The sequence below is a fragment of the Metopolophium dirhodum genome, chromosome 7, assembly GCF_019925205.1.
Source record: "Metopolophium dirhodum isolate CAU chromosome 7, ASM1992520v1, whole genome shotgun sequence".
Taxonomy (NCBI): Eukaryota; Metazoa; Arthropoda; class Insecta; order Hemiptera; family Aphididae; genus Metopolophium; species Metopolophium dirhodum.
This window is the reverse complement of record NC_083566.1, coordinates 28,505,913-28,521,208: the sequence shown is the minus strand read 5'-3', so window position 1 is coordinate 28,521,208 and position 15,296 is coordinate 28,505,913. Positions and strand designations below refer to the sequence as shown.

At 29.5% G+C, this 15,296-nt stretch overlaps 1 protein-coding gene across 22 annotated transcripts in view; it reads left to right on the top strand.

The window, feature by feature from the left end:
• The window catches only part of LOC132948024 (dystonin), a 75,939-nt gene that overhangs the window by 16,215 nt on the left and 44,428 nt on the right, over positions 1-15,296 (top strand). For 15 of the 22 annotated variants that reach the window (XM_061018277.1, XM_061018273.1, XM_061018267.1 and 12 more), the window contains exon 2: positions 3,627-3,855. The exons of 6 other annotated variants lie outside the window; for them this stretch is intronic. In XM_061018277.1, the coding sequence (XP_060874260.1) occupies positions 3,726-3,855 (130 nt within the window). In that variant the 5' untranslated portion in view covers positions 3,627-3,725. Of the gene's footprint in view, positions 1-3,397; positions 3,856-15,296 lie in introns of those variants that run through there. One more of the 22 variants, XM_061018266.1, reaches the window with a different exon arrangement.

Genomic DNA, 15,296 nt, shown 5'->3' with positions numbered 1-15,296 from the left:
TCGGATCATTCGAGTCCATATTAAAACGGAATATGTAATGGATATTAACATTTCATTTCGTTGTGAATTTGACAGTGTACAAATTAATACTGATTCTTACTCAAAAACATTTATATCTTTTTTTATGAAACCATATAATATATTATGTTTATTAGTCTATCTATATGTTTAAGAATTTATGGAAGTATGTATACATATGTAATATGCATATGCCTATAGCGATAATTCATTGTTCAATGATGTTGATATCAATATGTATAATGTATATAACTACTTCTCGAGTGAATACTTGAATTTGAAGGTAATTTTTAATTTTATGGCTTGTTGACTTCTATTAAGATGACATCCTAAGAAATATAATACCATGCATAGTACTTATAATTCTTATTTCATCATCATAAAATCTTTTAAGCCGCACAATGACCCTAAATTGCCTGCAGAACAAGTACTAGAAAAATGAACGTGACTATTGTAATAAAAATACATCATAATAATTATGAAGATCATATATTATGTATTTTTTTAAAAATAAATTTCATTTCATTTCATACACAAATGAGTACTGGGTCCCATTGAGAGGACCCGTGTAGGGGCCTAGGAGTTCAAAACATAATTAGGTACATAAAAATAACAGGTACATAATTAATGTAGAAATTCTAAAAATAAACTAGCAAATGATCTAAATTTTCAACTAAAATTAGCCATGTATGGTACTTACTATCATATCTTCTGATTTCTATATTATAATCTTAAAACTGATTTTATATTTTAAATTGATTTTTGCATATTTTATATTATTTTAGTAAATTACTAGATTACTTTGTAAACAATTAACCCTGTTGGACATAAACTGTTAAACATTCATAATTTACGAGATTTCTTGTTCACAACACTGTTCATCAAATCTAAATAAGGAAACACGAAGTTGCACTACTCTTTAACCTCCTTATACCTAACTAAAAATTTAAAATAATTAAAATATCTCCAAGTAATAACTAAATATGCTATTTCATTAAAATAAAATATGTAATTAAATATTTTTTGTTTTTATATGAACTTGTAATATCCCTAGACATTATTTGTATGCACATAGGTCCGGTTTTGCTTAGGATTTTTATTTACGTTTGACACATTTTACACCTACTCATAGGTGGGTATTAAGTGGGATTGGGGTGGTTAATTCCCCCTGAATGTTTTGTCAACACTTAATATTTAAAGATTTAAAATATCTATATAAACTTATTAGTATTATTTATTATTAATTTCTCGACTTTATATACATTTGTGTACCTATACATATTCCGGGTGTAAAATATAGGAAGTAATAGTTGATAAGACCTGTCTAATGTTAATGATCTTATCGAACCCCTCCCCGAATAACACATTTGGCCAAATATCCACTAATAGACATACCTATATACATTAAAAAGTAACTAAATAGTACATAATATGTAGGTAACTTTTTCACAAGTCAAATATAACCCATACTATTGAACAAAAATAATGACTTTTTTTAAATGTCATCAAATTTAAATATCTACAATTTTAGCACAAGGTAGTCAAAAGATTTTAACGCTCGATAACTTATATACCAAATAATATAAAATATTAACAGTCACTATATATTATTGAGATATACAAATTAAAATCATTTGAATACGTAATAATCTATTATTTAGTTAAATATTACATTTTAATTATAATACATTATTTAAACTTATTATAGATTATAGGTCGTGTAGGTACATAAAAAACAAAAACAATAATGAATTATTTTGACTCTTATATTTTGTACATTATGGTACATTAATATAATAGTAGTAAAGATATATATATATACAGTGTAGTTAAATAATAAGGAATATGGAAGCGTTTTGTATAAGTACTTGTGTATTACGGTCACGACCTTTAATAATTTGGCCTTTAGGAATAAAATCGTTTCTTTGTTTAATATAGGTACCTACACTTACAAATAAATTAATATTACGTATACGTTTCTTACGTCATTATGAACGGTAGTCTGTAGGGAAAGTTTTGTTTGATATATTTTCCTGTTATGAGGAAAACCATTGTTCTTAAAAATAACATTTCCTTAACTTATATTATTTCAATTTTATAACAATACATTAAGTTTTGTATAAAAACAGTTCAGTAATTCCAACGTCATTTAAATTATAGATAGGTTATATCTTTCAAGTTTATACTTATGAAAACAATTGTTAACAGCATCTGTTGCTGTAGAATAACTAATAAAATAGAAGTCGTAAGGACTACAGTCACCAGTGTAATTTTATTACTTATTAGTAATAATAATATTGTCTTTATAAGTTCGCACGACTACTATAATTTAGTAGGTAGGTACTATAATATTACTATATCTATATAGAAAAATATTAATTAAAATGTTGTTATTAATTGTTTTTGACAAGTTTCAATTGGGATTTACGACTCGAGCAATTAAATTTGCAATATTAATATCTTCTTCGCCGGAGGCTATACACAGCTAGCTAGTATACACTATATTGTACGAATTCGTATTTTTTAATTTCCTCGAAAACCCACGGATGAATAACGCACACACGCGGCACAATATGTACCCATATCAATTATACATTTATACCTATATAAAGATAGTCGGATGGTATGTTAATTATACTTCGGGTGGCGCACAGCACGCGAGGAAAATCTGTTCGCAAAGCCTCGAGGTTTTTGCCAAACGAGTAGGTATATACTAAATAGGTACACGTGCAAGAAACGGACCTATAATGCTAAACGCTACTTGTAATATTATATATTTATATTATAATGTACGTTGCGTTATATTAGTCTCGCCGAGTGTCTATCTGCCCACGTCCGCCTATGTAATAATATTATACCGTCGTCATTCCGGGCGCGTCCCCCCCCCCCCCCCCGCGGAATGCGATTCCGTTTTTTTCTCGTGCATATTATAATATCGCCGATGACCCGTTCCGGTGGAAAATCATCGGCGGCAGTCGCCGGGTGTAATGCAGTTCCATGTAAGGCGAACCGGCGGCGGCAGCAGTGCAGGACGCCAATCCCGCGTCCCACGGACCATCGCCGCCCACCGCTGTGCGTCGTCCCGCGGTGTGCGACCGGCGCGCGCGCGAATTCCATTTGGGGCCCGCGCCCCGGTTCGATCATCGTTCATATCGCCACCCGAGTCGCTCGCAAAAACCTGTGCCGGTTTCATTATTGTGAGGGGGCCCCTGGAGGGGAACGCACACGTACGCCCGCCAGCCGCCCCGCGAGATCGCGCGCGCACATGACGCTGCGCGTGACAAAACGTGCGTGTGTCATACGTACAATATATTATGTCGTTATACGCGTGTGCGGCGCATGCATGTGGCCAGTGATCGGCGACCCGTTGTCCCGACGATATTATATTATTTAGCGTAGGCAGGTTACATACGATATCGTTTTTGGCGTTCCGTCAGTCGCAGTGCGGCGGCGAGTGTTTGTTTGTGTGCAGTACATCAGCGATTAGGGACAGGCTCGTATACCGGGTTGACGAAACGCGTGCGGCGAGCGCGAGCATTGAATAATACTCCGATAGCTGTTCAAATTTTGTGTTTTTTTTTGTTTTCCCGTTCGTCCTCTCATTGAAGGACCGTCGCGCAATAAGACGTTAGCGGCGTTAGCGATCGAGAAACAGGAGCCGTCCGCAGTACTGCCACCCACGCGCAGCTCCTGCCCGGCGAGACATCATGTCGTACTACAAGGACCGTCTCGGGTTCGACCCAGATGAGCCGACGGCCAACGGCAACGGGACCGCGACAACCGGGACTCCACGCAAGTCGAAACGCGGTTACGAGGAGAACCTGAGCAAGTTCAAAGGTTTGTCGCATGTGTTTAACAATTCAATCTCCGTAATACACGCGTGCGCTAGGTATATTAAATTATCTATAATATAGTAGTGACGAATCATCGCTGGTGATATAACATACTAGGTACCTACACCGATGCGACGCATTTTGGTTCAAAGCGTTTTTTTTGGCAGCGCGCGAAAACGAGGTCAACCGTGAACGCGAGCGCCGCCGGTCGGTCGGTCGGTCTGTCTGTCGTCTGTGCCGGTAGCGGCCGCGCACGACCGATTCCTCCGGCGCGGCCGCTCGCGCGACACATTTCTTCACGCCACGCGCGCTCCGCCGCACCGCACTCGCCGTCCAAGGCCTGACGGTGAGAATCACCGGGCGCGCAGACATACTTGTCGGGCGTTTGAAATGTGTCCACGACCCGCGGTGCAAGACGCGTACTATAGTCGGCCGGCGTGCAGTCCGTGCGACCTGCCGGTGCCGCCCAGTCAGTGGTCCGTGTCGTGTCGTCGAGTCCGCCGGTTTACGATCGTAATAATAGGATAATACACCTATATTATAATATCAATGACACATTGACACTTTCAATACGACCGCGGCGCACCGGCACTACGCGAATATTATATAATATCGTGCATTGTTGTCGCAATGCCGCGCGTGGGACGACGCGTTGTAGGCGGAATTTCTCGATGCCTGGAAAACGGCGCGCGGGTCTGTTATTCCGTTTTTTGGACTTATCGCGCAGGATTTCTCTTTTTTTGCCCGTAGGTGTTACACCCGCGCGTCGGAAGAAAATTTTTTATCGTTTTATTCAAAATCCGTAATAATAATTATTCGTAATTTATAATGTAATATCGTATAGGTACCATCCCTTACGCGGTTAATATCGCAATCGGTTGTAAATTGTAACAATGGCAATAACATTTTCTGTCGTTATAGGGTTCGTTTTGTATTCTAACGCGTGAGATGTTGGGTAACGGCTGCGGTGTGATTATATAGGTGTATTGCAATGTCTGTTTAGGCGCTGTCACTGCAGTGCCTATCAATATACGCGACATATGTCCATCTTATGATAATTTAAATACAATGCTATACGTATTATATGTGTTTTGTTTCAGCTTTAACAAACTCTTATAGACATATAACTGTATTAACAAGTACATTTTGATTTTTCACCACAGTATTCTCTATATATTATATATTATATTATGCAATATAGCTTGTGATAAACCATTATAATATATGGTTTCATTTGTATTCGGTATAACTGCGTATTTAAATAGTTAGACCCTGACGTGATGAACATATATTTTATCCCATTATAATACCATATGGAATAGCATATGTTCATTTAGTTTACTCCCCTAACTGATATTAATGTACCAACAATGAATGTTGAATGGTTACTAAAAAAATCAACTATAAATTAAACCATGCTTCTTACAATTATTGAAATGTATTGTTTTGTTTTTTTATAATTTATATAAGGTTAAGTAGGTATACTTGATGAGCTGTTAAGATAAAAAAAATATATTATGTATATAATATTATACCTATACATTTTATTATGAACAACCTTTAGTTTTGAAAAAAAAAATTATACTTTCCCATACTTAGATATTTGAAATATATTGAATTTTTAATTTAAAAATACCAATTAAAAATTATCTGTGTTTACTATGCTTACAGTTTGTACATCAGAACTTATTGCACATAATTTGTAGTACAATGAATGAACAATATAGTGTGTAACCTTGCAGTGATTTAAAAAAATTAAATGTTATTTGAATAATGAAAAATTATAACGTATCGGTATAAATTATTGAAAACGTTTGCCTTCGTAATTTTTTAATAATTGCACATCCAGAAATTACGCCACATTATAATTTTCAATAGGACATTATTCTGACACGTGATATGTATAATATATCATAGAATAATGGCATGCGGCTATTGCAATGGCATTGTACTCCAATAAGATCTAATAAATTATTTATTCTTAAGGGAAAACATAATTTTCCTTGCACTTTTTATTTATGTAATTCAGATTGACAAAGCCCGGGGTGTGGATTAAGAGTAGGCGAATGTAGTGGGCAGGGTCAGTGGTTTTCGCCATCGGTGTTGTAGTACATTAATACAACACCTAAAAAGGTATAGGTCAAAATAAAAATAATCAAAAAAAAAAATCACTCATCGAAGACCGGTCATCGTGTTTATAGCCCAATATTATCAATTTATTTCAAGACAATAAAACCAAGACAGGAAATAAACGTAATAAACTCAACAACTTGATGATCAGAATCATTAGTTTTTATTATTATCTAATTATTCACTCGGTTATATTTTCTCATTTTAGATCAAGGCATCAAGTTTGAAGCCACAAATTGAAATTAAATAATTTGGTTTTCTCTAAATTTCGTGTTCGAATAGTAATCTAGTTGTTTGAAAATTATGCATTGTTAAGTATTACATTTTCTATGGTACTCAGAATTGTATTGAACAATGTACAGACGTTTTGTGTTAAGCCAATTAGGGTTTTAATTAAATATTTACACCTTCAATAAATAGATAAACATAAAAAAAATATATTGTTCAACTATTATAATGCAGTTATTACCTAATTCATTTTTACTAAACGTATAAGTTATTCATTGTATAAACATAATTCAATATCAGTCGTAGTAGATTTTATCCTCGTTTTTATCAGAATAATTGAAAATATTAATTATAGTTTAATCATTGAATATTATATCATTTTTAAAAATATTTTTTGTAAAAAGTATACTTTATTTTGACCTTTGATAACGGAAAAGTTGTATTTTTTACAGAATTTTTTATGTATTTAATTTTTGTTTTTAGGTAATTTTTAGATAACAGCTATATATATACATATATATATATATATATAGGTATTAAAAATATTTAATTAGAAATAGAAGAAGCATTATCTATACTAAACATGTTTATTCAATTATCGGCATTATATTTAGTTCTTTCATCTTATCAATACACATGTATAATGTTACATAATATATAAGTAGTTGTGTATGTATATATTGTTCATCAATAGTATTATTTTTGTATTTTACGCAGATCTAAAGGTTTTTTTTATTAATCATGAAAAATATTATTTTTGGTAAAATACTAAAATATAATAAATAATAATTTTGAATATTATAATATTTAAGTGTCTACTTAGAAATAATAGCAAAACTGTTAAAATGTAATTTTTTAGGAATGTATCAGTACTTAAAAAAAGCACTTAAATAGTATATGTACCAGTATAATATTAATATGCATCTAAATATTATACAATATTATATTATATGTGGAGTTTGAAAATTTCATGAAATTTAAAAAAATGAAATATTTCAGTATTTTAACAAATTTTGTTTTATTTTTAAATCAGTTTTATAATTACATATAATTGTCATAAATTACCTTCATAATTGTATGGTACCTATATGTATACCTAACCTTTGGTATTATACATTTAAAATGGTATTCAACATTTCTAAATATTTTAATGTTTAAATGATACAAGTAGGTATACAATATTATACATGTATCTTGTATACCTACTGAATTCTTACATTAGAATTTAAAACACTGAACCTTGTGTTAAAAAAAAAATAAATTGTGTTTTAATTGTGTTAAAAAAAATGTCAATGTTTCACGTTTTTGTGAAATATTTCATACTTCAAACACTAATTATATTATACCTTAAGAAAAGTAGACATTCATTTAAGTGGGTATTATTGATTTTTTACTATTCACTATTTTCACATCTCACTAAATACTTAACTCAATTACTTTGTGAATGTTTTAATATATTTATCATATACCTATAATACATTTTACTTTTTATTCAATAATAGTACCTACACTGGTGGCCCTTTAAAAAATCATAAGAATACGCCACTGCATAAAGTCGTATAAATGTCAATAATCTTTTTGTCTTCATTAAGAGTGGTCATTATTGAGGTCCAGTTAGAACCTTAAACAGTTGAATATTTTATCATTTATAATACCTATAGAATCTATAGTATAGATATATTATTGAATGTTATGTTAAAAACGATAATTTTATGTCAAAATTTTTTTTTAGTTTTTGTATTTACAAATGTGAATGAATACTGTAGATGTAGTTGATTTTATAAAGCAGTTATATTTTAATTTGTCAAATACTCTAAAGAATATTAAGAGATTAACAAAAATAAAAAAAATTAAAACGATTAACTACCACCATTTTGGGGTTAACAATAAACGAACTTTTTAGCTGATTAAAAATTAATTTTGTTTATTGCTTTATTATTCCGCTTATATATAATATATAATTTATATTATACATCATATTTTTTTTACTGTGGGAAAACCTCGTGGCCATTTAAAATAACTTTCGTTTTTGAGCGTAATACCGGTCAAGCCGGTGGAATTATCCCTATTAAGTATTATTCATGGGCGTGTCACTGATATCGGTTACTCTTTACAGCCTGTATTACACCTACCATTTTCCGTGCGTTATTTTAAAAGCGAAACAATCGAATGTTTTGCAGAGAGTTGTGTATGAATATATATGTGTGTGTGTGTGTGTGTGTGTATGCGCGTGCAAACCTTATGGCGCCAAAGATGGGTAACATGATATTGCTTATAGAGTATAACGAAGAGATGAAAGAAACCACACACGATTGCCGTTCAATAAAAATAATCAATTTGAATCGCATTTCTTAAATTTAATCTCCTTATAGTTTTGTTAGCAACGAGATGTAGATAGTATGTACTACAATTTTTTATTCGGAGTATAACGTCGCAAAACCCATTATTCACTTCGAAGGCCATCCTTCGCTTTGGAATATTAAAAGTACATTTGGTATCACGCATTTTTGTACGATGATGATCGGTATTTTAACACGAAAAGATAGGTGTAGAAATAAGATGTTATCGAACAGCCCATAATAATATTATAGTCTTTACTCTTTATGAGTTCATTTGAATAACATTTTATTATTTAATGTATTTTTCTTTAATCTGTGCGATTTAACAACGATTAGAGTTAGTAAAATGATACATTTCGTACGATATAAAATCTGTAGGCACCTATAGGTTTATATAAAAATCTAACACGATAATATTTGTTTGATAAAAATAGGGTTTTTGCGTACATTGTTGTCTTATAAACAAATAATATGATGAGTAATATGTTGTTCATTTTGTAGTAAAAATATCATTTTTTAAAGTCTATTTTTCTCAATATAATATAAACAATTTACTAATATAGTTATGAGTAGACACTTCAAATATGAATCGGTAATAAAAGTGTATGTTAAATAAAGGAATATAAATTATTTTATACTATATGGATCAATCACTGGAGGTCACACAAATACTCGTCTGCTTAAAGGACTAGTAAATACGTAAAGGTTTATTAAACGTGTAATGAACTTATGATGCCCTGAATTAATACTTAAAAATGATTAATGCCTTAATATATATAGACTATATAGTTAGTATATAGGACAAGTACAGCACTTGATTTTGTTCTTGCTTATTGATGATCTAAAACTAACACATTTAAATAACGTTTTAACTTTAAATATATTTAAAAATGTATACTTAAAGCAATAAGGTTTATTTATTATAAACCTTAAATGTTATAAATAATGAACGATAATATTGTTCATTATTATGTTAATTTTTAATTTTTATTGCAATTATTGAAGTCATATAATAATATGTAATATTGTTACTTTTAGTTAGGTTTTTAATATCAACCTATATTTCAATTCAAATAAAACTATTATGACAATTTTTAATAAAAAAAACAATTGCCTTGATATGATCGGTTATGATAATTATTCATTTTTAATTTTTTCATAAAATAATAGCTTTCAATTTATTTTACGTGGTGATATAATAATATAGTTCATAGATCATTATTAGGTATTACTCTTTATGGAAAGTAATACCTTATTATTTTTTAATTGGAAGTTATAAACACAATTTGTCTTGTGTTATTTATGTATGGTAGGTAAAGTATATGTCAAAATATAAACAATATATCAAACAAACATTAGAAAAATAATATTATAATTCATATATAAATATGAATAAGTTATTAATTAACTTAACATTTTTATGTATATAAAATAAATATAATTTCAATGATTTTTTAAATGTGTTTTTTATTTATTTTTATTTGTTAAATGTTTCAATATATAGTTGGTTATTATAAGTTTGGATGGTTTTAAATTTTAAAATAAAAATTTTAAACTCATTTTTATGTTCAATAATTACACACTAAATAGGTATTTGCATAATATTATAAAATTATAGTGTATGTGTATAACCATTGAAATCAAAATTGGTATGTAAATTTTAATACATACCATTATATATAGATATAGGTATTGCAATAGCTGGTATAGCCGTATAGGTATACTATATTACTTTGTATATAATATATATATACATATATATATATTATAATATATATTACTTGACAGAACATTATATTTGAAATTAAACATACATATTATAGTTTTTAACATTGATGTATGTTTTTTACTTAGTTAATTCTATTATACAATAATAATTTATATTTTTTTTCAAAACGTGTTATATGATTTATGGGATGATTACATTTTTTGTTAAAAATATTGTAGTTTATAACATTTAATTCGTATACAGTTTATTTTTTTTTTTTACATTTAGGCATATGGTAGTCATGAATATTTTTATATCAACTATTTTGGCAATTTTGGCAATTTCGGTTTTCATCTTATTTAAATCTACTTTTATAGGCATTCAAAAACGTCGGTATACAGTTAAAATTAATGTATTCCCTTATACCTGTGAGCAAGCAGTGACAACATAATATATGTCATTCACTGACCGTTATTTATCTTCCCAAGATCATTAATTTAAATTTGACGTATTTTTATTAACAACTCGTTAAAACACCATTATGCTACTATTGATAAAATTTCGCATAGGTAACAACATTTGTATATTTTCTAAGTGGATACTCCATACAATTTGTTGAATGAAAATAATAAATGAAAAGAAAAATTAGGTTATTTATTGTTATGTCAAGGACAATAATTTAATAAAAGTCAAGTTTATTGTTCAAAATGTTTTACGAAGATCACTGATTGATGAAGTGGGATAGATAAGTTATTAACTGTGGGAATGTGTACAATTATATTAAACTATACCTAATAAGTAATAACCAATACATATTCTATGTGCCTATCTGGTTAGTAGTTGTACCAAGTGGTTGTATTATTTATATTTTGAAAATAAGATCTTATCAATCAAATTATCAAATATTAATCTAATCAAATTATTTTCCTTATCAGACTTCTGACACTAGATTATGCATGCTATTGTTAAGTATTGATACTATATGATACATAATACGTCATTATACCTACTGCTAGTAAGTTATAATTTATAAGTTATAAAAGTATAACTAATAAGTAATAATTAATATTACGAATGTCTGAATTGTCTTATATTTCTAAACATATTTTTAGTGTGTATGTGTAAATATTTTTTGACAAAACTTTATGAAATATTAATCAATATTCTCGTCAATATCACCAATGGCAATATTAATTTGTTTTTTTAACATTATATACTTATATCTAAAAGTTTTCATCCTCCGGCGAGCAAGCATTTGTTGAATTTTATATTTAAAAAAAATTAAAGCAATATATTTATTTAAACTATAATATTTTTTGAATTTGTAATAACTTTATTATTATGGTCATCCAATCGATAAAATAGCATTGCCAATTAAATGTATGTAATATATAAATTATAAATTGATAACTCAATGATAATAATATTGGTTAAATTATATAAACCTGTAAGTCTACGGTTTATACGATATTATATAAAGTTTTGTTAAGTATATATTATTAAGATACCTATTGATGAATATTTGTGTGTGAGTTCTTATTATATAACCATATAATATAAGCACATATTATTATGTATTATGAATGAATTTTAATACAAGGTAGACATTATTTGAAATTTTCTGAGCTCTGTAGGATTGTAGACTGTATTAATTATTTAATTGTACATTAATTTCTAGTCAATATATTATCGTGTGACATACATTTTTTTCAAGTACATATATACGAATGGTGCTTTAAAATACAAATCAACAAAATAAAATATTCATTAAAAAACAATAACATAAACAATAAATTCCTGTGTATAAAAAGTGTACAATTTACGGGACTATATAGCAACTCTAAATATCGTATTAATTAAAATTTAGTTTTACAACTCTACTTGTGTTATTATTTACTATATTATATTTTTTGATTTAATTATGCCACTAGTATTCTCGTTATTCATTTGGAATAACACCAAATTTATTTATTGTACGTGCAAGTGAATGGCTGTATAATTTGCTTCTAGTTTTGGATATGAATACACTAATCTTCTATCACACCTATACAGAAAGAAAAATAAAGAATAAAAACAATCAATGGGGATTAATGTATTTCCGATGAAAGTCAAGTCAACACATTGCTTTCGTTTGGTCTTTCTATATAGTTTCCGGTGGGAAAAATTGTATAGTTCGATTTCCCGAATTCATCATTGTTTTAGTCGTGGCCTTGGAATATTGACCTAGAGAAATTTATGACGACTGACGACATAGTATATAACTTTATTTATATATATATAATCTATCTACATCAAGTTTTTTTTTCTTCTCATTGATCTGCTAATTAGACGATATTAAATACACTGTTCGCGTGAACCGGGTTCGTAGTTAGGCGCGTTGAATCATCGTGGTGACTGGTGGCCGCTTAAAATACCAGGTAAACGGTTACGTCAACCGCGATATTAGTATTATTATATTATGTATACACGCATTGCACACGCGCGCATGTACGTGCTGAAGCCTCGTGTAATATAATAATATTATGTATGTTATACGACGTCGGCATCACTATAAAAGTCGTCTCGAATGCGTTCAGCTGCCATATAGGCATCTACAGAAATTTTTTTGTGAGAAGGGAGGGAAGGACAAGCTCTATATCAATGTTTATAATAATATCGATAAGAAATATCGTGCATAACTATATTCACTTTATAATATATATGATATATGTATTTTTTATAGGATTTTGATTATTTAAACTCGTTTTTTTCACGATTTAATTAAATTCTAGTGAAATCAATGCATACATTGAAATCTTATTATTGTTGAAAAACAAATTATTAACGTCTCGCAGTCTTTTCCAAAATGATAAACATAAAAATATTATAGATTCAATTTTTACAATAATATTAACATTTAATTATAACTCATTAGTCATTAGCATTGAGACCCAATATAATATTACCATCAGCGGATCTCCAAAAAGCTATAGGGGCAAATTCCATACATTACCTCCATCTTATCTTTTAGAGCCCATGGTTGTAGTATTGCTGGAGGTGACGATGACGCGACTCCGCACAGCGTAACAATATAAATATATAATACACATTATCATAATATTATTTATTAATTTATTATATTATGTACCTACCTATATAATTGGTAATGTATGTTACAAATGCGGGGAAAGGTCGATTGACTGTCCCCCTCCCACCCTCGGGGGCCTATATTGCTAAATATATTGTCGGTATTTTACACCTCGATAGATCTTTCGTTATGTTCATTTACATTGGTTTTATACAGTGTGCTACACTAATTTTTGTTATTTTTTCAGTTTTACTCTTGGTTTTGTTTTTACGGTATTACGTCTAATATATGAGGTTAATGCTGTTTAAGTTTTTCGTGTAAAACGTTTTCTCTCGAAGTCGCACGAGTTGGTTGGTAAAATTATTAATTAGTGTTGCTGGCGAAATAGATCACTCCGTATATTATAATATCATGACGTACAATGAACAGGTATTACGATCCACAACCGCTGTGCTAATTAGAAAATATATCGTACACTTGTATATTATAGTTGTATGCATAATATGCATCATGCTATGAGTGCCGACAATGGAAGTTCGACCTCAGGTTGTGAGGTTTCGCTGTTGTTGGTTTTCCTTACCCCGGATCTTTTGTTTTTCTCCGAGGTGAAATTGTTTTCTTAGAAAATCCGTAAACACGCGTCCGATAGAGGAGAATGCGTTTGAAAAACGTCTCCGAAGTCGGCCGCTTCACTGGCCTTATGTAACAACAATATTACGGCGACGGCTGTATGCGGTATTTATTACCTAAGTATAAAATATTATATATATTATTATAGGTATTGAATAATTTGTTATTATACTGAAGTGGGCATTAGTTATAAATTATCAACATCAACAGCACTAAACATATTGTTCGGTTTCATTATCTGAAAATCAATACATCGTTAAAATGCGTCGGTTTTATTGGTTTTGGACTCATTTTATAATACTTTTGCACTTTATTCCAAAAAATAATAAAACGTTTGTTTTTTCTTGTAGGTTAGTACCTATTTTAAGTTACTATTATGAATGAGTTAAGACGTGATGGAAAATAAATATACAGGTTTAATCGTATACACGGGTATAATAACAATAATTATTATATAATATACATAGGACCACCCTAATCCTTGAGCGTCCACTGTTATTTTCGAATAAAAGCTACGTATATAATTTAAATAAACATTTCAATTTCTTTTTTTGATTATTTAAATGATATATTTTAAATGCCATGTTCTTGTTACTTTGTAAGATGTGTGGAATAATTACACAATCGTTTTAAAAGCATTTATTTTTAGTTACATATGATAACGTATTAATAATTAATTAATTATACACAATGTTACGTTTGGCATACTTTTTGCGTAGGTTTGCTTATTATTTTAGTGCCTTCTGAAGAACGTATGATGCATTATATTTTACATGTATGCCTGAATTGGGAATGCATATGAACACAATTATATTATAATCTTTTAATTATTTTCGCATCAAAATGCATATTGTTTTGCATGTACGGTACATTTTTATTTAAATAGTAAAATTAATGGTTTTTCTTTTCGACTATAAAAATTTCTAAAAATATTCTTAGAAATATGACTATTAAATTAATCTTATATATAGGTACCTACCTATACCTATTACCTATTCCTATACCTATACCTATACCTATACCTATACCTACATATTTTTAATTAAAGTTAATGCGTTAAGAGACCTTTTGTGGAGCTATGTGTGGTTTTTTTTATTTCATTTATTCCCAATGAACCTGAAACCTTCGAGATAACATTTTCGATAGGTGTTACTTAAATAACATATTTTGCGATAAGTGTCATGAATCATGGTATAAAATTGTACCTATATGTTTAGTATTTAAAATATATTATTTATAATGTTTGGTTTTTAATTTAAATTTTAAAATATTATATTATATTATATTATAATATTAGGCACATAAGTTTAATTGTAGTTTAGAGCACAAACGATTAAAAATGT